At 50.0% G+C, this 26,333-nt stretch overlaps 12 protein-coding genes across 12 annotated transcripts; 5 read left to right on the top strand and 7 right to left on the bottom strand.

The window, feature by feature from the left end:
- Positions 1–492: 492 nt before the first annotated feature.
- On the bottom strand, positions 493–1,926 carry pre3 (proteasome core particle subunit beta 1; the record flags this gene model as incomplete). The annotated part of the gene is made up of 6 exons (XM_015551793.1): positions 493–539; positions 783–1,125; positions 1,182–1,463; positions 1,511–1,525; positions 1,593–1,638; positions 1,704–1,926. Coding segments are annotated over 5 exons (891 nt in total), but the record flags the coding sequence as incomplete, so codon positions are not given.
- Positions 1,927–2,135: 209 nt separating this feature from the next.
- On the top strand, positions 2,136–3,402 carry ANOM_006536 (alpha/beta hydrolase; the record flags this gene model as incomplete). Its single annotated transcript, XM_015551792.1, has 4 exons — positions 2,136–2,404; positions 2,490–3,002; positions 3,057–3,182; positions 3,243–3,402. Coding segments are annotated over 4 exons (1,002 nt in total), but the record flags the coding sequence as incomplete, so codon positions are not given.
- Positions 3,403–4,314: 912 nt separating this feature from the next.
- Positions 4,315–5,410, bottom strand: ANOM_006535 (ATP11 family protein; the record flags this gene model as incomplete). Its single annotated transcript, XM_015551791.1, has 3 exons — positions 4,315–5,086; positions 5,146–5,157; positions 5,232–5,410. 3 exons carry the CDS (start codon positions 5,408–5,410, stop codon positions 4,315–4,317), a joined length of 963 nt encoding a protein of 320 aa, XP_015406163.1.
- A 914-nt stretch (positions 5,411–6,324) lies between these two features.
- Positions 6,325–7,212, top strand: ANOM_006534 (flavin-linked sulfhydryl oxidase ERV2; the record flags this gene model as incomplete). The annotated part of the gene is made up of 4 exons (XM_015551790.1): positions 6,325–6,599; positions 6,665–6,793; positions 6,847–7,134; positions 7,197–7,212. Coding segments are annotated over 4 exons (678 nt in total), but the record flags the coding sequence as incomplete, so codon positions are not given.
- Positions 7,213–8,863: 1,651 nt separating this feature from the next.
- ANOM_006533 (uncharacterized protein) lies at positions 8,864–10,813 on the top strand (the record flags this gene model as incomplete). The annotated part of the gene is made up of 3 exons (XM_015551789.1): positions 8,864–8,977; positions 9,076–9,198; positions 9,431–10,813. Exons 1-3 carry the CDS (start codon positions 8,957–8,959, stop codon positions 10,811–10,813), a joined length of 1,527 nt encoding a protein of 508 aa, XP_015406161.1. The 5' UTR covers positions 8,864–8,956.
- A 1,260-nt stretch (positions 10,814–12,073) lies between these two features.
- ANOM_006532 (ketoreductase sphI) lies at positions 12,074–13,134 on the bottom strand (the record flags this gene model as incomplete). The annotated part of the gene is made up of 2 exons (XM_015551788.1): positions 12,074–12,660; positions 12,720–13,134. The coding sequence occupies 2 exons, from the start codon at positions 13,132–13,134 to the stop codon at positions 12,074–12,076; spliced, it is 1,002 nt and encodes a 333-aa protein (XP_015406162.1).
- A 542-nt stretch (positions 13,135–13,676) lies between these two features.
- On the bottom strand, positions 13,677–15,435 carry ANOM_006531 (cytochrome P450 monooxygenase sphH; the record flags this gene model as incomplete). Its single annotated transcript, XM_015551787.1, has 3 exons — positions 13,677–14,831; positions 14,905–15,177; positions 15,232–15,435. 3 exons carry the CDS (start codon positions 15,433–15,435, stop codon positions 13,677–13,679), a joined length of 1,632 nt encoding a protein of 543 aa, XP_015406159.1.
- A 517-nt stretch (positions 15,436–15,952) lies between these two features.
- Positions 15,953–18,409, bottom strand: ANOM_006530 (transcription factor sphG; the record flags this gene model as incomplete). Its single annotated transcript, XM_015551786.1, has 5 exons — positions 15,953–16,499; positions 16,568–17,214; positions 17,274–18,046; positions 18,180–18,287; positions 18,376–18,409. 5 exons carry the CDS (start codon positions 18,407–18,409, stop codon positions 15,953–15,955), a joined length of 2,109 nt encoding a protein of 702 aa, XP_015406160.1.
- Positions 18,410–19,840: 1,431 nt separating this feature from the next.
- On the top strand, positions 19,841–21,088 carry ANOM_006529 (putative short chain dehydrogenase/reductase family oxidoreductase; the record flags this gene model as incomplete). The annotated part of the gene is made up of 5 exons (XM_015551785.1): positions 19,841–19,870; positions 19,917–19,983; positions 20,039–20,172; positions 20,259–20,565; positions 20,637–21,088. The coding sequence occupies 5 exons, from the start codon at positions 19,841–19,843 to the stop codon at positions 21,086–21,088; spliced, it is 990 nt and encodes a 329-aa protein (XP_015406168.1).
- A 117-nt stretch (positions 21,089–21,205) lies between these two features.
- ANOM_006528 (acetyltransferase sphE) lies at positions 21,206–22,774 on the bottom strand (the record flags this gene model as incomplete). Its single annotated transcript, XM_015551784.1, has 1 exon — positions 21,206–22,774. The coding sequence occupies one exon, from the start codon at positions 22,772–22,774 to the stop codon at positions 21,206–21,208; it is 1,569 nt and encodes a 522-aa protein (XP_015406167.1).
- Positions 22,775–23,340: 566 nt separating this feature from the next.
- On the top strand, positions 23,341–25,142 carry ANOM_006527 (MFS-type transporter sphD; the record flags this gene model as incomplete). The annotated part of the gene is made up of 2 exons (XM_015551783.1): positions 23,341–23,628; positions 23,691–25,142. 2 exons carry the CDS (start codon positions 23,341–23,343, stop codon positions 25,140–25,142), a joined length of 1,740 nt encoding a protein of 579 aa, XP_015406170.1.
- Positions 25,143–25,232: 90 nt separating this feature from the next.
- Positions 25,233–26,210, bottom strand: ANOM_006526 (monooxygenase sphC; the record flags this gene model as incomplete). Its single annotated transcript, XM_015551782.1, has 1 exon — positions 25,233–26,210. One exon carries the CDS (start codon positions 26,208–26,210, stop codon positions 25,233–25,235), a length of 978 nt encoding a protein of 325 aa, XP_015406169.1.
- Between the last annotated feature and the right edge of the window lie 123 nt (positions 26,211–26,333).

Raw genomic sequence — 26,333 nt, 5'->3', positions numbered from 1 at the left:
TATAAAATACTCTTTATTCTTCAAGAATAGTCTCCGACCACTGATCTCATCATATGTAGGGACGTATCACCTCAAGGAAAGGGTGGAACCTTTCTCAGCGGGTGGTCGACCCTTACAACAAAGTCTAAGTTAGAATTCAGTTCTAGCCCAAGGGGACTATTACTTGTCTACTATGTACTACTTACTTACAACGGCCCGGATCCTGATCGTCGACTGGATAGTCTCGGTGCATAGACCAATGACGAGTCTCCGGACGCGCAGGTGTGTGGATGAGCGAAGAACGATTGGCGGTGACTTTGTGTCATAGTGCTCGACGACTTGAATTTTATCCCTCCTATTGCTCCAACCCAATTAATATTGATATCATCTATGGATTAGCGCTCTTCTCCGGGTTTCCCACCCCCAACATTGATGTTTCCACCGAGCCATGTTTTGGGAAAATGCTTCCTTGTTACTTTTTGGATGATGGAAAGATTACTATAACAATTCTGAAAAAAAAGAAAGACGGAATAAATAATTAATAATAGAACAGAATTCAACTGCAGGGAAGGAGTTCAGCATATATGACTGCGAGAGAAACCAATGTCATAAACTTAAAATGCTACTGTTCAGCAGCAAGACGTTATTGATCCGCTCGACTTGACATTTGTGGAGTTGGCTTCCACACTGGTACTCTACTACCCTTACACAAGTTCACAATGGTTCCTCTATTATGCTATTCAGATGGGGGTTTTCACAGCTGATCACAGCTCAATAGAAAGAAATATCGAACACATCATCATTCAATACGATTATATCCATCAGTTGGTGGTACCTGGCCCGGTGTAGTCCGTGTCGGGTAGGTAGAGATGTCTCTGAGCTCCTTTAGCCGTCAATACTACCAGCCGAATCACACCTCCTGAGCTTCCGTCCCATTTGATAGCCTCTCGCAACGCTCCCCGGACAAAGTCAATGCCTTCTTCTTCTGTCATGTTTTCTTTCCAGTTTGCATCACAGTAACCGTAAATGTAGGTCGAACCGGATCCACCAATGGAATAAGCCTGCTTGTGTAGGGATCCGCCAAGCGGTATCGAATATACTTGACCGCCATGTCGGGGATCGTATCCGGCGATAATGATGCCAGCACTGCAGCCAATCAGATTAGCGGTGATTCTTTGCTCCGAGTATAGAGGGGGGCCTACGTCAGCATATCCTTGTTCTCATAGCACAGCTCCTGAAACAGCGACGCGGCAACCTGGGTGCTGGGGGCCTCGTTGTTGGTAATCGAATACATGTTGAGGTGGTAGGAAACAATATCCGCCACGGCTTGCGTATCTGCTGCAGATCCAGATCGACAGCACCAGATAGTATCATGAACCTGCGTCAATTTGTCGGTGACTCGATTGGCAATGTAAGCTCCCGTCGTTGTCCGGCTGTCGGCACCTAATATAACACCATCTTTGAAGTTGATCGCCATACTATCCCTAGTCAACACACCATCCGAAAGCATAGGACTAGCCTGTGAACTTACATCGAGGTACCTAGGCTGTATTGAAGGATATATTAGCTAACATGTCGGAAGGGCTCCATCATAAGTCGGGGTGACGACATACTTGACCTCGCCGCTCTTCAGGTGGTTCATATCAACATGAATGCCATCTATCATGAATCATCAGTCACTGTTCGTCTACACCACTCTTTGTCTCGATGGGGACCTATCTGACCTTCACCAAGCACCCCCGTGACGCCGTGACCGACCATATTGGCTGATGGAGAAAGTATAGTGGGACTTCGTGAAAACGTCAAGCGTAGCTCGCAATGATGCACAAGCAACGGCTGCTGTACGTCGATAGAAATAAAACAGTGAGCTAAGGGAGTATCGAGGTCGTAAAGGCCGATGGAAGGAGGAGAGATGAGGTGATAATGGAATGGATATTCCGAAGAGCTCTGACGGAGCTCAAGGCAGGCGAACGCGTTACGTTGGCAGCTGAAGCTGGTTCCGCCGGGCGGTGAGTACCAACAACGGTCCTATTGGTCAGACACTGCCTCCCCGCAAGCCTCCTGAACAACTTCCCCCAGCCATGGGCTCCGGTCCGCAGAGACGCCATCATTTACCGGCTCTGGAGCTATTGAACCCCATTTCCAAAGCTCCTCCCTGAAAGCTTGGGCCCCGGGTTATTTTCCTTGCTATCTCCTTACCTCTTTTAGACTTTTGAACTCCGTTGTGTCTCAGTTCGATCAAATACTGCACGTTCATATCTACCCGTACTCTCCTGTCCAGTATAATGTCCGAGTCTCCGCCGCCCCCACCGTCTTGGAGTATCACCAGTATGGCCAACAGTGCCGCTCAATACCTAAGGCTACCGGTTTTGGCATCATCTGGCTTGGCAGTTGTTGCCAGTGGCCTTTTGTATTTCAAACAAAAGTTAGTGCTATCCAAATTCGTGTGCTCGTTTGGTAGTGTAGTATATTCATAATGTGCATGAGTTAGAAATTGACCACGTGTGCAGTGAGTTGATCTATCCTCGCAATGTTCCTACCGATGCGCGCACCAATGTACCGAAACCCCGACAGTTTGGGGTCAACAATTACGAAGAGCTCCAGATTCCTACCCCGGATGGAGAGTCACTACATGCCCTCTTCCTTCGTCCATCCAAGAAAGGTCTTGCCGGTGATCTTACTGTCTTGATGTTCCATGGAAATGCCGGAAATATTGGTCATCGGATTCCTATTGCAAGGGTCCTACTCGATATACTAGGTTGCAATGTGCTTATGCTGGAGTATCGAGGCTACGGGCTCTCGACCGGAGTCCCGGATGAAGCAGGGCTAAAAATCGATGCGCAAACTGGACTCGACTATATCCGACAACGAGCGGAGACTAGCAACAATAAGGTTGTAGTTTACGGGCAGAGTCTAGGAGGAGCGGTCGCCATCAATCTTGTGGCTGAAAACCAAGACAAGGGGGATATTGGAGGCCTGATCCTTGAAAATACTTTTTTGAGTATTCGCAAGCTGATTCCGACGTATGTTCGCTACCATATACGTCACTTCACTCACCTTTTCTAACTTGCATGTAGGGTTTTCCCTCCCGCCCGATACCTTGCTCGCTTTTGCCACCAATATTGGCCAAGCGAGGATATCCTGCCTAAAATTACCAAAGTCCCCATCCTCTTCCTTAGCGGTTTGAAGGACGAAATCGTCCCGTAGGTTTTCCTCATGAGTACCTTCTTAAGGAAACAGAACTGACAAAAGACCGTGTATAGACCGTCAAATATGACTCAGCTCTTTGCTGTTTGCCAATCTGAACGCAAAGTCTGGCGCACTCTGCCGAACGGTGCCCACAATGACAGTGTTGCTGAACCTGGCTACTTCGAGCACATCCATTCATTTATCAAGGAAGAAGTCATCGACCATGACCAATAGATGCTCCCCTGTTGCATGGGTCACCTACCGTTTTAGGCTGACTTCAGTATGCGGGCTTTTGCCTGGGGCCTCTTCTCTTCTACACAATTACATTTCCCCTTTACAATCCCCTAATAACCCTTTGGCATTTTACAAAAGAAAAGCCACGGGTTCTTCTCAACGATTCAAAGGTGACTGCAGACACTGCTGCCCTTGTTGCCGCCATAGATTAACGATTAATTCTTTTGTCTTGCCGAACCCTTTCCTGGCTCGCCTATGCTAGGCCTTGTTTATATCCCAGCTCTGCTTCTATTTCGCGGTTAGGTACGTGATGCCTTAGGCATTGGCGTGTTGTATTCATACAGGTTATGTTCCGCCAAATTTATGCGCTTACGATGTTGTTTTGTCCCTCGGTTCTATACGGGCGTTATATCCTATCAGCTTTGGTTTTAGGGCGGTTGGGTTAGGAGGTTGACTTTCTGACTATCTCACAATCACAAGGCCCCGTTGATGGTCTCAAGAACGCCCAGCTTTCTAATTTTTCAATATACAATGTTTCTAGACCCTATTTCTCTGATTAATGAACTGACTATTTCATCATGGACCTGAATTTGAGCCTCGGCGCTCTTTCCTCTTTCTTCCTTTGCCTTCAGGCAGCCGCCCGACAACCCGGTGCGGAACAGCTCACTCCAGTATAGAGCCCCTATTGCTCAAACATATGTACGGCATGTTTTACAAAATTCCATGCTTCAAGGAACAGAGGAAGCCCCAACCCTTGGCCAAAGGCTCAGTGGGGATGACTATAATGAGTATCATGAGCGACGCCAACTATCGTACATAGTATTGCTGTATTCTAGGTCTATCCCAAAAAACAGGAGAAATTTTGAAAAGGTTAAAAGTAATACAACGCTAGAATCAAAAGATTAACATAGTCTACAACTTCTCCGCCTCCTCCAACAACGCCTCGATCTTGAAGATATTGGTATCTCCCTTGGTGAACGAGCGCAGCAGCTCACCCTTGCGCCCACTGGCCTGGCCACCGAAATCATAGAAGCGCTGAACACAGCTAACTAACCAGGTCGCGTCAGTGGAGGAAATGCCCGAGTCTGGCATGATCTGGCCATGCATGAGAACTAGACCCTTCTCATCGGCTAGGTCGAGATGGTGCGTAATAGTCGTGTGTGGTTGGGCATAGGAGCCATGCAACTGGTACGCGGCGAGTTGGGTGAAGATGATAGTGGAGGTATGAGAGCTAGCCAAAGGTCCAGAAGTGACTGTCGGGGCGGCCGGATGGAATGCCCACTGAAGGAAGTGGATCTCTGCGCCGGCATTGGCAGCGTCATCTCCCTGCTGCTCCGATTGTTCGGTCTCGGCTTGCGTGCGGGGCAAGGGGAGGACGAATTGGGGGTTTTGGCGAGCGGCCGAGGAAATGCGCTGGTATGTTTCTACCGGGATAACGGCGCAGACGGAGTGGGGGTTGCTGGCATGGCGAAGACGCCAGATAGCTTCGATTTCCTTTGGTGGGAGATCGAGGACTTTCTCGACATCAATGTAGGAGCTGAGAGGCTTGATGCCTGTGGAGGATTTGCCGGAGCCTTCAGATGCGACTTTGGCTTGGGGAGAAGGTGGCGGGGGAGGAGGATGAACCGCGGATGTCGATGGAGAGGGAGTAGGTTGGAGGGTTCTGGAGTGACAATGGTGGACGCTTTGCGACGGAAGTCATCGATCTTCTCTTTGTAGGCGTCTTTCAGTGAGTCGACGGACTCGTGTCCTTCTCTGTTAGAGCATGTTAGTTAGTAACACAATTCAGAAGCAAATTGTAAAACTGAATTATCCCGTGAAATACTGACTGCTGAGCTTTCTGATCCAACTTGTTTCGGTACCTGTCCAACACAAACTTTGGATCATGATGCGTGGCGAGGAAGCGGACATCGTGCACCTGCGCCCATCGTCTTTGTTGGACCCGTAGGAAAGGCGTCCTAGTATTACGGATCAAAGATTGAAAAGTAGAAGGCCTCAGAAATACCATTTTCCAGTCTGCAAGTATGCTTTGGGACAACCGTGAACAGATATTGGAAAAGCTGCGGAACAATTAGTTAACTAGAAGTTAGATACAAAAGGATTATCTAAGCGCAATTGCCTATCTTAGCCTCGTTTACGGTAATGGCAACGACGATCACTCAGATATGGCATTGTGCTCTGGAGATTCCTAGACGGTGATCATAACTACGTAGGTATAATACAATAATTTCCAAGCCTATCGTTATCAATGACGAGGAAAGGGATTACCCTGAATGGGAATTGGCCTTCGTTCTGCCACTATCGTAGTATCATTGTCAACTCGTGTGCCTGCGTCAGTCCATACATCTTCCTTTCCTGCTACTAGTAGTCAGCCATAGTTTCAAGCTGAGAAGAGTCCCCTTGTTAATTTCTGCTTCAGCTCATATACCGACTTGTTGGTGGTGGAAAGCTGCATCTATTGTAGTTGTGACTGTTTATCAGTAGTATCAGTGTGGCGCTGAAGATACGCCATCAAATAGATCTCCACATGTACATTCCTACTGGCTGCTTGGCATACATTATCTATATGCTCAATGCAACTTCTATCGGCATCGTTTTCAATATCCACATGATGACACAGTTCTTAAATGTGAATAACTCCTGCACAATACCTGGAATAGATATTGATTCCTGCATTGAGGGCTTTCTGACTAAGCAATACAAGTGAAACAAGTGTGTGTTATCTACACGTGGACTGATCTTCGGAACAAAGGATACCCTCATGCAGGGAGATCGGAGTAAAACCACAATCCTCTGGCCAACTTTTTTTTTGCCCAAGTCTCTCCTTAATGTTAATTTCATTTACCCGAATCTAGCTCCGATCATTTGAACCAAGACCAATCCTGACTCGAGAAATTCCATCTCAACCTCCGTTGGAATTCCAATCCATTGGCCCATACCCCCGATTGACGGTTGCTACCTCACATCAAGCTCCTCGTTTCAAACATGGCGAACCGCCATATCACAAGGCGAATACTACTTGGCACTACGGTCTCAATCTTCCTTCTCTTTGTCTTCTTCGTCCGGCCTCAAGGCCCACCGAGCCCCGCGATCCGAGCCCCTGGTCACCTGGAGAAACCGTCTCATTCAACATTGACAAAGGATGATATGGTAAAAGGCGAGGTGGTGATGCCGAAGCTGGGCAATGAGACGGCTAAGTATGTCACACACACTTTGGTCTGGTGGGATCTGAACCTATACTGATTGCATGGGGAAATGCTAGGGCGGAATTAGGGCGCGCTACGTGGAAGTATTTCCATACTATGCTGGCACGATATCCAGAAGATCCGACGGAGGAGCAACAAGAAACTTTGCGCTCATTCATTTATTTATTTGCGCGATTATATCCATGGTATATACCTTCCGCGTCAGACTGCATACCCGATGACACTGACCGTAAATCAGTGGCGAATGCGCCTCTCATTTCCAAGGTCACTTGAAGAAGTATCCTCCGCAAGTGTCGTCACGCAACGCTGCATCGGGATGGGGTTGCTTTATCCACAACGAGGTCAATACCATGCTCAAAAAACCTATTTTTGACTGCAATAAGATCGGCGACTTCTACGACTGCGGCTGCGCCAAGGACGAAGAAACCGAAGACGAGAACGAGGAGCTTAAGAGTAGAAGCCATACTGACTCCAAAGAAAGTGACGATATTGCGAATAGTCAGCGCTTTGAGATCTCCAAGGAACCGTGGGTTTTCCCCTTACTTCGCCCCACACCTCTCTATAATGTTAGACTGACAACAGATTCAGAACTACACAGGGCTGAGTCTTATGCGGTGTTTCTCGAAATTTTAGTCTCGAAACTAATTTCTAGATACTATGTTGTAAACTACTTCGATTATACTTTACCTGCGCGGGCTCGTTGGGAGTATACTGGAGCCAGATAATACTCAGTACATATATACCGTCCGGAGAGTGGATTTAATCCCAAAGATGTACTCGAGTGCCTTGCTGAGGGGAGCTCAGGTGGTGCTTGTCAACACAGCGGATGCTTGATTGTAGAAGGACCTTCTACATCACTGCGTAACATCCCAGCGATCAGACGCACTGTCCAATTGTTGGTCAGCCGCACCAGTCACAGGTAGTACTCCGATGCAGTCATGCGCGCAACTGCAGCTCTAGTGTAGCCTTTAACCGGATGGGCCACTATTCTTTGCCGAAAGCTTCTTTTTGGTTCATACTACCACACTATTGTACATTTATGGGAACATGGGTCTATCTTCTCAATGGCCCCTTCCGTTCGCGTCTATGACAGTACGAGGGACTACAGTACAGTTTGGCGCCTGGAATGGTCAAAGTGCGGGGTTTTGCCGAATACGAGATCATGAAACTATCCCCAGGAAAAGCGAAACATTAGCCTCCCATCGTAATTATAGGCGTTGTCTGTATTCTCGATCTCATGGGATACAAGGCGCGGGACCTAGAGCCAGTAGATAAAGTTAATTCGACTAGGCCAGTCGTCGTCTCGTCAGAGATGGATGGGCCCCGACCATACGAACCAGTTTTCTTGTTGTTATTATTATCTACATGGCCTCAAGAATCCGTGCCCGAAGCCTTATTCTCTGTCGAACTGCATAGCCCCTCCATAGGCGCTACGCTAACTGGCAAGCTGAAAAGCGACGGTGGGCGCTGAATGGCTCGTCCGCCTCCATATTGGAATCAGAGCGAGTCTCCTGACAAGTCCACGCTGATTGCTGGATGTACAGGCGCCACACACACCCCTTTGAAGCCGCGATCAACAGATCATCATATCATGGTGCGTGGGGATCCTGGCTCTCCCTGACCGCAATATATGTATCTAATCTTGGGATCGTGCTCAGACCAATCCGAAGCACTGCACAGAAGCGAATGTACAAATAGCCCCCTAGAGTTTTGTGGTGTATATACGCCGCAGTTGTTTTCGATCTCCTGAAACTTTTATCTTCTTTGTTCCTTTCCACAAGTTTCTACTAAGTATTGAAATCGCTGTTGTCCTCTTGTGGGGATATTTGCCTGGTTTTCAAGGCAACACAGATAGGTGCCTATCTATATTACTAAAATAGTATTAGCGCCACTCAGTGTTTGGAACCTTTCCGCTTTTTTTTTTCTTTTTTTTTTAAATGCGCGCGCCAGAAAAGATAAAGACAAACGCAGTCAAAGATCAACAGAAAGAAACACAGCAGAGTTGTCCACCTTTTCAAGCGCTGTGCCTTTGATAATCGCGCTGTGCGATCTTTATATCCTTTGTTCCTATTGGAAATAGCTTGCATTCTTCGTGTTGTTACTCCCGACAACGAAAGGGTTGGCAGTCATTTTTGCGTTCGGCTCATCCTGCCACGCCGCGCGACAATCTTTATCAGTCGCAAATAGCTGATCGCGTAACTGATTCTTGTGCCTGGTATTTCGCAGCGCTAGACAGCGTGCTTGCCAAGTATTTTTCTTTATTCCACTTTTACTTTGTTGCTTGGGTTATAGTACCCACCAGTAACTGTGCTGCCATCTTATAAGTGGATTATATAGCGGGGCTCAAAATGGTGTCGTTCTCATGCGAGGTGAGTTGGACAAGACGTTTATTCGTTCTCGGATGTCCAGATGTTATGGACAAACCTTAAATGGACGGTGTTTGCTAACCTTTCCCTCTTAACCTTAGGCTTGCGGTGATATTCTCACCAAGAAGAAGCTCGATCCTCATCGCAACCAATGTCGCGGCGCATCCTTCACCTGCATTGACTGTATGGTCCATTTCCAGGGCACCAGCTATAGATCACATACGGTATGGATATGATTTTCTTTTCCTAAGTGCCCTACCTATCAGTCCGATGCTACTCGATCGCCCTCGCCGTCTTAAGCGCACTACTGGTTCTCAGTGCGATCACATAGCATCTTTGCTTTTACAGCTTGTCGCAGGGGTATCGGGTAGGCGTCAACGGCGAGGGGCTTCTTGATAACCAATACTTATTAAACAACGTACTATCATTGATTGGTCGATGCTAACTTGACTTAAGTCATGCATGACCGAGGCTCAGAAGTATGAGGGCGCTCTATATAAGCCGAAACAAGCGAAGAACCAAAGGAACCAAAAAGGCAAGAACGATCCAAAGCAGAACGCGAAGCCTACTACGAATGGTCACCGAGCACCATACGTCGAGGACGCTCCTGAGTCGAAGGAGAACATATCCGCGCTACCCACCGCCCCTACTCCTCCCGTCACGTCGGGGACTCCTCAGAGAGACGATTCTAAACAGGTCAATGTATTCGACTTCCTAGTTGCTGAGAAGACGCCGAACGCATCTAAAGTCTCACTCAATCAGCCCAAAGAGCAGATGCAAATGGTTGATCACGCCCCTTCTGTTTTTGAATCCAGTAAGGCGCTGGCCCACTACGAACCCGGCGGCACGGATGAGGATAAGCAGTATGATCTGCCATACGAGGAAAATGGGTATTCTTACGGCTCCGGTCCTATTCCACCATCGGCATACCCAAGTAAAGCCGCGAACGCTTCCATGGAATTTATGACCCCGGCGCCGAAAAAGAAGAAGGATCGTTCACGCAAGACTGAGACGGGCGCCGTCACCAGTGAGAAGAAGCGAAAGCGCCACAATGAAGACCAGGAACTTGAAGACGCCGATACCCCTATGATGGAAGCACCATCTAGCGTTGTGAACCACCCAGGCACGCCCATGCTAAACCACTCCGGGTTAACAGGTGGTTTGAGTCGGATGCTTCGATCCCCGTCCTTGGAAGCTGAGAATGATCACGCCGATCATCCTCGCCGGCGTTACCAGGACCCTTCATCTCCCATCAAGCGTACTCGTCGTGATGACAAGGATGGCTCTGATGCCGGCTTGGGCATCTCGATGAAGAACCGTGCTGAGCGCCTTGTATCTTCCATGTTTGGAGGCCCTGCGGAAAGCAAGCGTGGCTCATCAGATGATGGTGATATACGACCCAGGAAGTCGAACCGTGTGGCATCTGATTCGCACAAGTCTAAGCGCAAGAGTAGCGCCCAGATGGATGGTCGGCCGTCTCAGCGTCTCAAGCAGATCGAATATGTCAACGGTTCCCGTACCGAGTCCCCACGCGGGGATGACGGCCGCCAGGTCGTGGTCTATGGGCAGCCGAACATTCCTAGTGACCTACAGCGACAGATGGCTTCTCACTTCTTGTCATTGGTGACCAAGGGTCCCGAAAGCCAGCGAGGATTCTCTGTGAACAAGGTCTTGAAGCGCTTCCATCGTGACTTCACCGACGAATTTGATGACGACCGAGGTCGTGAGCAAGGGCGCAGCCGTGCTGACCACGAGCAGAGAGGTGAAGACGAGAAAGACCTTTGGCGTACACTGCGCATCAAGAGAAATGACCGGGGAGAGATTGTGCTTTTTATGTAATCATGAGGAGGGCTGGGTTTGACGGCTGATAAGATTGCTTGTGTTTTGTTTTCATTTGCATGATGTTTATCATTTGCATAGCGATGTCACTTTGATATATCTATTATTCGACTTTGGCTCCGTCCTCTAGCAGCCAAAACACTTCTTTTCTCTATTATACCGGATCTCCAACCATATTCAGTAATGGGAGTATGTTGGTTGAGCCTTAGTACCTTTTCTCTCACTCAGGTCAAAATATATATCCATACTTACACTCGGGTACTCGGGATCTATATATCATCTGGAGGCGCTACAAGAATTATGACCGAGGCGTAGAGCATTTCAACCATTCTCGGATCTGTAGGGGTCTTACTACTGTGTATAAGAATAGATTAAGTTTCTGTACCAGGGTTCATCACTCTAATGCCTTTCAGCGTGGAGATGATCACTTGCAAAGAACTCGGAAAGAGAGGGGCCAGACTGAAATATTGGCCCAGGTGCATCTGCGTCGATTCAACTATTAACTGATTCAGCGTCTCGAGGTCAGAATCCATTCCCGTTAACCACAACTTTCGGTCAAAATCCCCTGTCTGTCCGATATTACAAGCCAAGGGCTATTGCACGTCAGGTGGCTTCATCAACGGACTCTGGTGCTCATTAGCGCTATCGGCGGTGGTACCTCCCACTGTAATACCATTATGCTTATTTATTTATATATTCCACTAAGTATTTAACGTGTTGCAAATCTCGAATACTGTAATATAAAGTCCATATTGAGTACTAATTAACTGCGCTCGGTCATTCATCCTAACCCCCATACATAGGTCAGGCGTACTGTCTGACGCAGACCTTGCCACACACCTCGCTGGTCAACGGCCTCTCTTAGGTGTATAGCCATAAATGCCAGGCCAAGTACTCCACATTCTTAAAAGACTGTGAGCACATTGAACAAATTCGTTCCTCGTGTGAGATCTTCCGTCGGTGAACACCTCTCGTGATGAGGATGTGGTAGCATTGGTTACAGGTTTAATACGGCGCTACGTTGATGAAATGATCGATTCTATTCTACCCGGGCAAATGGGTTGCAGAGTAAGTAAATGAAGACAAATCTTTCTGGTGTACGGTTACTTCATGGTGGGCCCCAGTAGAAAGCCAACTTTTTGCCTGCACTTATTGGTACAAAAGTGAGACTCGATTCCCCCACTCATCCCGTATCAGTTCAGGGAGGTTTTAGAAACCGGCTGAAGTCCTGCCCTCTCATGATAGATGATTTCCAAGTTCTCAACCTTTCACAAATGATAGTTGTTGGTCCACCACATCCCGCACCATCTGGCCCCAAGAGCGCCATTCGATCCCCAACTCTGTTTCTGCTTTGCTACTGTCCGTTGAGAGGAACTCTTCCTCAATGTGTGGGGTGATCTGTGCCCCAAGGCTTGGATAGTTCTGCTGAATGATATCCGCTACTTCGTTCCAGGTCGCGCCCTTCCCCGAAAGCAGATACCTCGACCCGTCTGGGATGGCTGGATCCAGGGCCTTGAGGTGTGCCTCGACGACATCGTCAATATGCACACCGGGAACCCGGGAATAAGAATGATGAGGGGTGCCTGTCATTATAGCATACCAGAGAAGTCCGTTTGAGGATTCCTCAATCTCCTCGGCAGCTGTCTGTAGGGGGTTGGGTCCATACACAAACACAGGATGGAGCGTTACCAAGGCATAGTGCGGCTTTTGGATTTTGCGGAACTCACATGCGGTTCTGTTGGCGAGCAATTTAGATGCATGGTACAGCCGCATGGGTATTCCTCGTGGGTCATTGGAGGCTTTGAAGTCTTCCATTTCATCTATATCAAAGTCCCAGTCATTGTCCTCTGGGATGATATCAGACTAGGCACGATATAGGTAGCCCGGGAACTCCAAAAAGGCTCACCTTTAACGACGCTATCGGGCGGTATTCCGTCAAGTGGTATCAGGGCTGCAATCGATGAGGTTATCACAACTTTCTTGATGCTGGGCACTCGGGCAGCCTCTTTGAGCAACGCGGTCGTTGTTTTCACAGCTGGGGTGAAATAGTACTCCTTATCTGTTCCACTGGGGAGAGGATGTGCAAGATGGATGACATAGTCTGCTCCGTCCAGCTGTCCTTTGAATGCTGCTGGCTCTGTCAAATCAGGAACAGTAACGAATGTCACTTGTTCGCTATATCCCGACAGCAGAGCCTGTAGCCTGTCGGAGGGCTTTCGAAGACAGATCCGCAAATGGTATCCTGCTTTGAGTGCTGCGATGGCGGTGACACTGCCAATGAAGCCTGTTGCACCGGTGATGAAGATCAATTCACGCGTCATGATGCATAAAGCTCGAACCCAAAGAATTTGGAGAGTGTGGTGTAGATAGGGTTTTTGGTTATCTTTCTGCAAGGATCCGGTCATAGAAGTACCATCGGTTTAAATTCCAGTGATGTCAACAGCCCCCGAGCGGGGCGTGTTGGAGATCGCCAATCTATAAATCTTACACCCCCCATCTAAGCCCTTTCAGGAAACTGATACACTCAGACGGTGACATTGAAGATTACGAGGCAAAGACTTGAGGCTTGTGTTCCGTGGCGGGGCGCCGGATCCCGCTCCCCTTTGCATCAGACCGCGGCCGCATTCGCCATCCCCCTGCCTTCATTCCGGCCCTACTGCTCGGTCGTGCTCTTCTTGCCTACACCGATAGGTGATGTGTTACTCTTCCTATGACGAACAATTGGGTAAGTGTTGTATATCTCAATATACTTCTAGACGTGCATAGTCAAAAATGCATATGACTTGCGCCAACCCATTAAAGTCTAATCGCCAAAGGAAACCTAGAGGGAAGTAGAAGAATGTAGAAGGATCCCTCATTCATTTCACCATCCTTTCAATGGAGTGAATTTGGCCAGGACGCCGTCCTTCGGGGCAATAGTCGCTCCCTCTCGCACCTCCAGGGGAGCGTCGGGGTACTTCAATTCGAACTCAAAGCTGCCAACCACCGTAGCCAGGAGACATGCCAGTTCCGCTTTGGCGAACCCCTGCCCAATACAACTGCGCGGACCATGAAGGAAGCTCAGGAACGCATAGTTGCTGGATGCGCCACCAGTGTTGGCCTTACCGGGCCCCATCCATCGATCTGGGTTAAATTGCTCCGCGTCCGCCCCCCACAGCGACGGCATATGGTTAACAAGTTCCGGCGAAATAACGACTTGCGTACCCTTAGGAATAGGTTTCCCCATCAGGGTGGTGTCCTGTAGTGCCACACGGACGGTGTTTGGCACAGACGGATGAAAGCGAATGACCTCATTGCAGACAGCATTCAAATATGGGAGGCTATCAATGGTGGCAGCGTCGATTAGGCCGGGGTTTTCAACGTCAATTGGCGGCAGGTTGGCGCGGACTTCGTCGCGCAGGCGGGCCTGGACATCTGGGTGCTTGCAAAGCGCATATATAGCCCATTGGAGAGCCCCGGCGGTCGTCTCGTGGCCGGCACCTAGGAAGGTCATCAACTGGTCGACGAGACTCTCATCATCAAATTTGCCACTTCGCAGTGCGACGGAAATAATGTCGACCTGGGCCTCTGCATTTGGATCTTCCATCTTGATCTTCTGCTCGCGAATCATCCGCAGCGTGGCATCACGGATATTGCGGCAGCCTGTGTTAATGAGCTTATTGTGCTTGGTGGGTAGCTTTGCTAGCCATGTGGTATTCCCCAGCAGCAATCCAAGTATAAAAAGAATCTTGGTTCCCAAGCCTGGCGTGGCGAAGATCATTTCGTAAGATTGGCTAAGACTGTTTTCGGGGTCGCGCAAGGAGTCAAAATCCCTGCCCATGCCCGCCAAACCAATGATGTCTAGCGAGGATCGACTGGCCCAGGTTCCCACTCGCACTGTATTATCTTCAGGGGCCTTTCTGGTCTGCAGATCCTTTCGAATCAACCTCGCCATCTCCGTGCCCTTAGACCAGAAGACAGGATAGAGATCCTTGACATGGCGGTACGCAAAAGCGGGCTTAAGATTCTTACGTTGAAACTACACGAATGATTGTAAGATGCGAAACAAAAGTGAGATCCGAAATTGCATGTAAATTGCGTGGCTCTCTCACCTTATGCTCCTCACCTTCAGCAATGAGGATGCCATTGCCCAGCACACGCCTCAATGTTTGCTGTATCACCAAGGGCTTTGCGAACTCGTAACCCTTGCTCACCAAAAGTTCGCTTAGGACAGCAGGGCTGGTTATCGTGAGCCTTTCCATGTTTCCCACAATGTAGTAACGAAGAATTCCATCGTTGGGAATGGTCTTGGCCCACTCCTTCATCAGCGCATGGGGGGTGTCGACGAGCAGACTACCCGTATTGCCCGTGAGCCAGTGCCGATTCTAGATGCTGTTAAGTCGGAGTTAACTCTGACAACAGAGGATGTGATGACTTACCGATGGAGTGGGAAAGTGTTTGAATGGCGTGAAAAACTCAGGGTAGATAAATAGCTGATAAACCAGCTTTGATATGGTGATTCCCGTAAGTAGAACGACAATGGTTGCGATTCGGGAGCCGAAGATGGCGTATTCTGGCCTGACGTAGATGCCAACGGCTATGCCGAGGTAAAGCACACCGAAGTAATCGTTGATACGCCCCATAATAACCGTTGGGTCTCGAAGTAACGGTGTGACAGAAGAACTGCGGCTTCGTTTTCTCACAGAGGCTACCCTTACTTCAATTATCTAGCGGGGTCAACTGGCTGACCGCCGGCTTTGGTTTACGCTTGACCCTTGCTGCCGCACCCTACACGCAGCGTTACCTTTCACTAGTGTCACTTCTGCGGCAACCAAGCCTTGAAACCCCTTATGCCACCGGGGCTCGGGCGCGTCTCCGCGGTCGAGTTGTCAGATGGTTACTTGGCATCAGTGGTATGTCTAACATGGGAGCAGAGAGCTCTGAGGCCCATTTTAGGCGGATGGTCTATGGGAAAATATTCGATTGTGCGCGACTACTCTCTGGTAATAGACTTCATTGGTTGTCGTTTCATATTTTTTTTTTCGCTGCCAGCTGTTTTCGGCGCTTACATATCTTTTTAGGCAGCAAAGCATTCGTTTTGATATACAAGTCAAACTCTCACCAACTCGCAGCGGACAGACTTCATATTGACCCTGGTACTTAATTAACGTCCTTCCAAAAATGAACCGACTCTCCCAAGGCTTCCATTGCCAACGAATTGAAGCTTTCGTTACCGTGAGCCGTCTTCGCGTAGCTCCTCAATTGCGGCAAAAACTCATCTGAGCCTTGAGCTAACTCGCCGCTTGTGGAGTTTATTGGGCTCATCGAGGCCAAAGAACTATCTGGGTCTTGGAAAACGGCACCGTGGAAACGTGAATCATAGGTTTCTTGAATCTCTGAATTCACGTAGTTGTAACCGCTTGTTGGGGGCGAGAGTAGCTCTGACATCAAATAAGCATTTGTTGGTCCTTCTGAGGTCGACTTCTGCCGTTTGTTTTGGGCTTGCCTGGCCTTTATCACGTCGGTGACAATCAGTGACAGCCGGTACAGCCGTCGATTGTATGAGGCTTCTGCCCGGCAGTCGGTAATGGTTTGGAGCATCTCAACAAATGCTTGAAGCATATCGATGTCACAATTTGACCCCTGGCCGCAGATGATGGATGACATTACTTCGTAAAGATAGAGTGAGGGAAGTGAAGCGAGGAAGCTATATCGGAACCGAATGGTCAGTCCTAGCCGTCTAGAGAAGGCAGCCAGAAAGGTACCGTTACTCACAAGGAGAAAACAGCCAGGCTCCCTTGATCCGGCGGGGAATGCCACAGCCGTAACAAGAGTTTCAAACACATCCTAGCAACCTCGAGAGCCCGTTGGAATATCGGATCGGGATGGTGCTTGTGGGGCCAAATGAGAAGCAGCTGAATAGAAAGGTATTTGATTGCCAACTGGAGGTTCGAAGCGGAGCCTCCTGAGAATTTTTGGATCTGGTCCAAGTCAACTCCCGACTGGGTCAGACAGTCTTGCAGTCTTGACAAAATCATTGCGGCAAATTCCTTGACTTGGTCCTCATTTCTCGCCTGCACGTGGACAGCGTATATCTCCAAGTAGACGCTCTCTTCTATCCTAGCCATCTCGGCCTTTGCAACAAGGCAGGATGGGATATCGTTTTCAGAAGGCACCAGGCAGGGGTCGAAACGGACCTCGGAGACTGGTATACTGGGAGATGATCCAGCCGTCCAGCAAACAGCCTTATCCAGAACGTATAAGCAGTACGAAATGTTTTGTCTTTCTTTGATGTCCTCCTCGCTCAGTTGACCGTGAAAGGAGTCCCATTGGTGAACGCCGATGGACTTGGCACATCGGGTGGCTAGAGCAAACAGCGTCTCGGATAGGCCTGTCGAGAGGTACACTTGCGCGACTATGTGCTTGTTGTTGTCAGCGATTCAATGCCACCAGGCAAGGCGGCTACTAGTCGGAGACGTACCAGCGATAAGAGTGCCTGCACATTGATGAGGTGCGGCGAGACAAGTTGGTCAATGTGGTTGATAGCGCGCTTTGCGTTGGTCAGAAAGCCCGCAATGAGGTCAAAGTCGATTGACGACGACTTGCGCGTGTGGCTGGATTGCATTGAGTCCCGCTGGTGGGAGCTTAGGGAGTCCGCTGACATGGCCATGAGGATGAGGCTGTTGCAGCAGACGATAGAAGCCAGGTTCCGTTCGGACGGTATTGATTGCCGCAAGGTAGTTGCCATTTGAGCGAACCTTTTCTTTGTCCAGATGGGAAAATGTTCATTGGTTGTTGTAAAGTATGGCTCGATCATGGCGTCCAGAATGGCAAAGGGAGGCGTTGTGGGCGGTGACTTTTCCCCGATGGGCATCTCCTCTCCCTGACCGACTAGAAGATCAATATTGCGTTGTGCTTGCAGCACGGACTCCTTCACGGGGTGTCTTTCGATATCCGCGCTGTCAAAGAGCTCATCCTTGATCTTGAGCATTAGTGACTCCAGAGACGTCGGGCCAAACCATCTTTCGTCGCTGTTTTGGTCCAAGAGGCAACGACCAAGCGGCCTCGTGAATCCGGGTGATTTCAACGTGTCTGGGAAGCGCTGGGGAGTCAATTGCGGTGTAGGTCTCGGTGGGCTGGCCGGGCGTTTTGAGGAAGGTGAACCAGTCGATGACTCCTCGAAAAGTCGCTTCAAGGACCGTTGAGTGTCTGCCAATGAAGCCTTGAAACGCGTGTCATTGAGAGCCCCGTCTACTGTAGACGTCAATGGGACTGCGGTTCGCTTACCTCAAGCTGTTGAAGGCGACTACCCATGCCCAAAATTGTATGGCTTCTATGGAAAATGAGCTCGGAACATTCCTATGGACAATAGTGACGCAGTACATACAGAAGGGTTGTTTGGTTGCACTTTTTGCCTTGACCAGACCACTCACATTGCAAGCCCAGGCGGTCACAATTCCTGCAAGAAGGCCTTTCTCGACTGCAGCGTATCTTCCTGGTCCGGCATTGGTCACATACTGCTCACAGGGATTGGTTATTTTCCTTGCTTGTGGAGCCGTGAATGGGAGGCTCTGGGCACTTACCTGTGTACTCGTCCCTAGGAGCCTCCTTAGCCATTTTCACAGTTTTGCCAGCAAACCGTCGTAGGCTGCGTCAATCTTTGATTCTCCTCAGGATCGGTCACGATCGAGTCTACTGCACAGCTTAACATCTTACAATGATCGTGGACAAGAGCCTTTATAGGGGGGATGGAGGAATAGAGTAAGGCTCCGTTTGCCAGCCGTTACATCCGTTCCCATCCTTTCGGCATGCTGACATGCATTGGTAGCGGGGATACGCTTGAACATCCCCAACGACACAGCATCATAAGGGCCTAAGACCAACCATGCACAGTAACCACCATGGCCCACCAATGGAGAGTGATGATTCGATGTCCCCAACTCAAGTCAGAATCACCTCAGCCTGTTACCCAAGACCATATGATCCATCGATGGTATATACTCCTTCCCGTTTGGGATTTGCTGCTCGTCTTTCATTGGATGCGCGGTTGGGATTAATGCGCTGAGATATTAGACTGCAGGAGTATCAAGGTAATCTATTTCTTATCTATTCTCCTTTTTCCATAGCAGCCGAATAAAAAACAGTGACCATTGGTCGATACCAAATGAAGGACATGGAAGGCGTTGAAATTACCCACTTGTCTAGTGGGAACCACCGGATAAATATATTGTGGTCGAGGTTCGGCTGAATCCAGCCCATCAACTTTCCTCTTCCGCCGATCATTAGGGCTTTGGTTCCGAACACAGCCTCCCCCCCAATCGAAACAGAGGGAGGTGAAAGGAGGTACTAAAACTAATCTCTAGCAAGGTTTGACTACCCCTTGCCTAGTGTCGCATCCAATGTCCTGACTGCGCTAACGCAGTAGCCTTCGTATTGACATTCTAACCAAGAAAAAGAGGCGCTAAATGACATGTTTGTCGCTTGGGTTATTGTGGTGGTTGCGTACTGCATATATGCGGGGTTAACTGTGTAGTTTGAGACGATAACGGAGGGGTAAGTTTGGACTATATTGGAGAGAGAGAGAGACTAGGTGGAGCCGAATAAACCCCCTTGAAGGAGAGAGAGGGAGGACGTAACTCAGTTGCTGTCAGACCGAGTACACGAACGGTGGGATCTGCAACCCACTGTTGCAGTACTTGCAAGGTAAGATAACGCGTTATCCGCTCGACCATCCCGGCAGAGCGAATAAGCCTTATTTGAAGATGTTAGAGAGCTAGGCGGAATATTGCGTAACTTCCCTCGTTTCGGGCACGGGACCCGTCATCAGCGCCCACTTGGTTAGGCCGGTGATGGCTCCGACTGGCTCCTTGCGGTCTCTGGCGTTGCTAGTCTGAAGATTCATAGCTCCCATGGAGCTTGGGCGGATCGGCAGAACGAGGCTTTGATCCTCACTTTGCGAGACGGTGTTTGAATGTGCCATTGCGCCCCGGCGGAATCTTCCCTCACCTGCTTACACCAAACATAGAAGAGTTCGAAGGGGGAGAAAGGATGAAACCAAATCAGGATCTTTTAGGCAAGGTAGGTACGTATTCTGCAGATACTAACCTGGCTGACACATTCGCAGACTGCCTTTGTAACAGGTGGTTCCGGTGGATTGGGAAAAGCGATTTCCAACATACTCGCTGCGCGTGGTTTGTCTGCACCCTCCAGGCCGAAAACCTAGAATTTCACTGATCCCAGGTTCAGGTGCCCATGTCACAATATTCGCGCGGCGGCCAGGGCCTCTGGAAGATGCGAAGAATGAGATAGTCGGGAATTGTATGGATGCGAGTCGGCAGGAGATCAATGCCGTCGCCGTGAATATGGCGGATGCCTCTGCGGTATGTTGCTCCAATTTCGGGAAATCCCAACGTTCAGAGAGACTTGCAACATGAAAATGAAGTTGCCTCCCCTAATAAACTCATAGGTTTCGGAAGCATTCAGGTCCCAACCCCGAATAGCGGATTTCCTGTATTGTTCCGCCGGGGGCAACCATGCGGAGAACGGGTTTTTCATCGATCTCCAAGCCACGCAGCTCGATTCTTGCATGAAGAATAATTATTATTCCACTGCTTATGCTGCTAAGGCCATGTTGGATATCTGGGTTGAGAACGATAAGAAATCTGCTGGCAGCGATTTCTCAAACAACACCACGGAACACACGACCAGGAAGATTGTTTTTGTCAACAGTGCGGCGGCCTTCTTGGGGTTACCGGGGAGCGTTGCTTATACGCGTAAGCTGATGATCTTGATCTGTTGATTCGAGTTGGTTGTCCTCTTCTGGCTAACATCGTCCATCTCGAAGCTGCCAAAAGCGCTGTCCGAGCCCTAGCAGACACCCTTCGCTTCGAAGTCCTCCGCCACAACTCCTCGCATACCACGTACACAATCCACATCGCATTCCCGGCCGACTTCATCTCCCCTGGGTTCGTCCTCGAACAGGACACCAAGCCCAACCTCACAAAGCAGATCCAGGGAACCAATGTCGCCACTTTTGCGGAGCTGGAGAAGAAATTTCCTTCCTCGGAGGAAGTCGCGCGGGGGGTAGTTGCGCGAGTAGATAAAGGGGATTTTATTATCTGTGAGGATTCGTTGCCCGGGTATCTTTTGTTTACGAATATGATCGGGCTGAGTCCCAAGAGGGGGCTTGGGATCGTCGATTCGTTGCTGAGTGTGGTGATGGGGTGGTTTGTTGTGCCGGTGGTGAGGAGGAGGTGGGAGAGGATGTGTAGAGAAGATAGTAGCCACAGCTCATGATGAGAGGTCTAGCAATCTCCTACGGGGCATCTCCCCTACGATTTAATTTCAGCTTTGCTAAGTCACACTTTTATTAACAGTTCAGTGTCTCTAAGATATGAACAAATATGCTAGCCCCTATATATATTTCTTCGATGACAATGTGGCATCTTCATCAGCCATGGACAGGAGCTGTTGCTCTACAGCCGACCAGACTCCTTTCCGCAGACTGTACAACAACCAAAAGTTCCCAGCAGCGTCCTTTCCAATCACCACGCCTGTGTTTCGCGTGGCATAGCCTTTGGTCCCAGTTCCTTGGATACAAGATGGTCTGCCCAGCTGATTGCTTCGCTTGTTCAGTGCCAGTCCCTCTCTTTCGACGGCAGCAGAAAAGTCAACTTCAAACAGTTTTGCTTTGACCCAATTGGATATCATTACCGTGTACATACTAGAATTTCCGAATAGGGCTGGGTGATGTGCATTGTCCAGAGTATTTCGTTGGATAGTGTCCAGTGCTTGGAGTTGTTCGACGTTCCGCTGCTGTATAAGAGACCGGCGGATTTCCGATGCGGTGAAGCTTAGAGGACTTTCGAGGATCTGGCGAACGGAAAGGAATGTCAAGGTTGCGAAGACGGCATTAGTGACCAAGGCACAGGTAGCGGATGGGATGTGGCCAAGGTCTGCTAAGATTGACCGGCAGCAGTATGTGTTGCGCATGTTCACCGTGCGGCTGGGGCGAGGTCTTTCGGCTCGGAGGACGACTCGCGTCCACCAGGCAAATAGAATGTCTCCCTCGCTAACGAAAAGGGGTTTGCCGCTGTCGCCGTCATCGCGCGCTGCGAGCTCCCCCATCGCCTTATCTCGCATCTGGTGCAGGTATTTTGCTGGCAAGAAAATGACCCGTTCCTCCTCCCGGCGCTGCCAAAACAGCTCCACCGTCAGAACATACCGCACTGCAAACCAGAACCATGCCCACCCGACGAGCAGCGTGTCGGTGAACACGTATTTTTGCAGCGGTTCCGACTTCGACTCAGAGAGGCCAGCCAATGGATCGTCGGAAAATCCCACAAAGGGCTTCACTTCATCTTCTCGTCCGCGCAGCACCGCAGCCCAGGCGTCCAAGACAGCATCAAGTCCCATCATGTCCATCAAGCTATGGAGGAACGAGACGGTAACCAGGGTGGCGTCTTGGAATGTGATAATGCGAACCCCTAGCTGGGGGCTGTCTGAACAAAGCCAACCTTCCAGGCGGTCGGGAAAAGCGGGAGTCCGGATAAAGGATCTGAACTCGGGCATGGATGTATAGGTAGTGCCCAGTACAGACGGGCGACCAGCGGCATCCAGGTGATGAGGCTGGGCTAAATGCGATGCTTGAGGATGATCCACCACTTTCATGTCAAACGCGACGGTGGAGTATGCGAAGCCAGGGCGCTTCTCGTCGTAACATTGTGGAACATGATATTCTAGTCCCGCTTCTGCATTCCGGCGGATTCGAGCACCGAGTTTCCGCCAGCCTCCTAATTCTAGCAGCCGAGAGAGGGCACGTCGAAGCTTCTCAGGGTCCAAGATGTCATCGAAGCGGAAAGTAACGTCGAAGGAAAGGCCTCGTGTGTGGTGGTCATCATCCCAATAATGGAAGGGAATGATCGTATCGGTCGATACGGTCGGCGGAGGGGCAGGTCCCTTCCCTAAACGAAAAGAGACCATGACAAGTTGTTGCCTGGGAAAGGAGCCTCTGGATCGATCACGAAGACGATTCTGGTGGTTGATCGTGGTGTGTTTCATGATCTCCGTACTCAAGCTCCGTAGAGACTTGTAAGGTTGCCCCACCGGCCGGGCCGAGCCTTCGGGGATCGGAACCCGTGTGGACCGCCTAGAACATGAGGCTCATGATTCATCCACCGACGCTGGAGAGAAGAGTTTGATCTCTCTATGTCCAGAGTAACTCGTTCACCCCGTCATTGTTCTTCCTTTCATCCCCATGACACGTGACTCCAAGGATCCTGCTGAGTCATGTCAACCACCGCGATCCGGAAGAATTTCTGATCCGGCATCCGCACGCTGAGAACAAAGGAGGTCACGTCCAGTCTAGCTTTTTTAGGCGGCTGACATTCCCATAGACTTTTTTTTTCTCACCTTCAGCATATTCCTGTGCTGACCACCCCTGTCGGCAGGTGTCACAATTTGAATTCGACTTTTGCGAGTGTGTCTCTGATTGATCTTGAGCCCTAAGCCCGACGTGGCCTGGAAGTGATATACTTATCGTGCCAAGAATGGGCCTGGCCCAGTTTGACGACAGAACGGGGGCCACCACCGAGATATCCACACCCGCAGTTCAACAAGAGTCAGATACGGCGCCCGTATCTGAAAAGCAAGCAAAGGTAGAGACCGAGACTGAGCCGAAGATAGGTGGGACGGAAATTCCTGTGGAGAGAAATGGCAACGATGATATCCAGCGGACCCCAAAGAAGTCACTGTCGTTTAAACTCGCTTTCATCGGCCTCGCTGCCAGCATGTTTGTGTTCCAGCTGGATGCCACGGCTCTCGGGATTGCCCTTCCGGTGAGCGATACCACTATTTCTCATCCGGTCCTGAATTGCGCCAAGACTAACCTCGTCCGTAGACCATAGCTGCTGATCTCCAGGGCGAGAGTTTAGAGTCCTTCTGGGCGAACTTGTCCTACACCCTATGTGGTCTTGTCATGCAGCCGGTGTGGGCTAGTATCTCCACCGCGTTCGGTCGGAAACCGCCTCTCTACGTATGCATGGCGTTGTTCTTCATCGGATCTATCGTCTTTGCTGTGGCCCAGAATATGAACACCATTATCGTCGGCCGTGTCCTTCAAGGGTTCGGTGGTGGTGGAATTGACGTGCTGGCAGAGGTGATTCTCGCAGATATGACGACGTTGCAGGAGCGCGCAAAATACCTGGGCTTGATGGCGATTCCTATGGCGGTTGGCAATATCATGGGGCCCACGGTTGGTGCACTGTTCGCGACCTATGCGAGCTGGAGATGGATTGGATGGATCAATTTGCCGTTTCTAGGGATCGGTACGCCGTTGGTGTTCTTCTTCCTCAAGCTACGACCAGTTCCCCTTGATGAATCGCTGGTCAAGAATTTGAACCGCCTCGATTGGATTGGTATGATGTTGGTCGTCATCGGCATCACGATCTTCGTTTTACCCCTCAGTTGGGCTGGCTCCTTATTTCCATGGGCTTCCTGGCAGACCCTCCTCCCAATGTTCTTAGGGGTGGCGGTACTGGTCATATTTGCTTTCTACGAAGCGAAACCCGAAGCCCCTATTGTGCCCCATCGACTCTTCCACTCGAAGACTGCAAACATGACGTTAGCCGGAGGCTTCCTCCATGGCGCGGTTCTGGTCTCGCTTTTGCAATACTTACCCTTGCTGTACCAAGCCGTACAACTCGAAACGGCCATTTTAGCAGCGGTCTCCCTACTACCCACCGTCATTATCAGTGTGGTAGTCGCAGCGGTCTCCATGATGCTGGTTCCGTTGTTTGGTGGATATGTATGGATTCTAAGGCTGGCATGGATCATACTCACCCTGGGAACCGGTTTGCTGGCCCTGTTCGACGTAGGATCGTCGTCATCCATGCGTCTTGGACTTCCCATCCTCTGGGGAATGGGTATTTCCTTGCTGCGTCTCAATCTTCTTCCCATACAAGCCAGCGTCAAAAACGTCGACGACACAGGCCTAGCGATTGGACAATTGCTCACCATTCGCATGTTTGGAGGCCTTGTCGGCCTCACGATCTCTTCCACCATTTTCAACTCTGTCTTCTCAACAGGCATATCCTCCTCTACAATCCAACCTAGCGGTCCCCTGGCCCCTCTCGAGGACGTCGCCAATGCGGTTTCTTTCATTGAGAAGCTAAGATCACTAGATGTCCCTTCTGGAACGCTGGACCAGGTTCTGAGGATTTATCTCAAGTGTTTCCAGACAATCTTTTACACGATGACAGGGCTAAGTGGACTGGGATTGGTGACTTCGCTGTTTGTGGATGAGATCGATCTCAAGTCGCAGGACCTCGGAAATCAGCGCTTCGAGGAATAGTCCCGAAAACGCATTGGAAAAGCGTTTGCAAACTGTCCAATATGATATATTATTCAAATAGATTGTACGGAGTAACTTTATATACAGCTGTCAAACATTGTCATAATCAATTGTATCCCATTGTTTCGGCTGGTTGATCACATCCTGCAAGTCCTCCATAGCCCCCTGAAGGTCATCCAAACCCAAGTGCAATGCCAATTCGATATAATCCTTGGTCCATAAGCCTGGCGAGCCTCGAGGGTACTGCGATCTAAACCCGACGAATCGCTGCGCACGCTTGGACAACTTCTTCACGGTTTCCAGCTTGATTATGAAAGGATGTGCTTCCGACGGAGTCAGGAAACTCGGGATGACCGTCAGCTGGATACATTTCCGTTCCATCTCCGTTTTGTTCTCGCCCATCGCATGAATGACTTTCCCCCCGATCAGTAGACAGTCACCCGTGTTCATCTCGGCTGGGATTGTCTGGTTCATGTTTCCGCGTTGGTCAAAGGGCCACTTGTTGCTCCCAGGGATGATGCGCGTGGCGCCATTCTCATCCCTGAAGTCGGAGAAGGCGAAGAGGAAGTTGATCTGTGGTTCGGTGCAATCAGGGCCGAGCTGGGCGTATGGTGGATAGGAGGTGAGATCGCGATGCAAGACCTGCCCGGGCTGCGGTCCGGAAGCATTGAGCGTTGTCGCCGCCGAGAGCCAGTAGTCTCCGTTATGCCCACCTTCGCTGAAGCAGCGCTTGCAGATGGCGTGGATAAAGTCATTTTCGAGAATCCGCTCTCGAAACGTGGCGCTGTGGTTAATGAGGTCGCCTGCACGCTTGGTTTTGGTGCCGTGGAAAGCTGCCAGGTCTGGATGGGGAACTCGGGAGCCTCGTTGGACGGAGTCGATGCGGGACTCGAGTTCTGTGGTGATCTGCTTCGCTTCCGCGGTGGTGAGCATGTTCTTCAGGATGACGCCGCCGCTTTCCTTCCAGTGCTTGAACACTTCATCCAACGGTGTATCGACGGTCACTTCCGCGAGCTTGAGTCCATTCGGTACGGCGACCTGTGGGACATCTGTTGGGACTCGCCACATTTCAAGTTCTTGGGGAGGGTTCGGGTGGATGTACTGATGATAGAGACGATGGGGGTTGTGAACTTGACTTCGATATACTAGTTGCTTGCATACGAAATTATGAATAGGAGCTTCCAGAACATC

This window comes from Aspergillus nomiae (genome assembly GCF_001204775.2).
Source record: "Aspergillus nomiae NRRL 13137 chromosome Unknown contig00166, whole genome shotgun sequence".
NCBI lineage: Eukaryota > Fungi > Ascomycota > Eurotiomycetes > Eurotiales > Aspergillaceae > Aspergillus > Aspergillus nomiae.
This window is presented reverse-complemented; position numbering and strand designations above follow the sequence as displayed.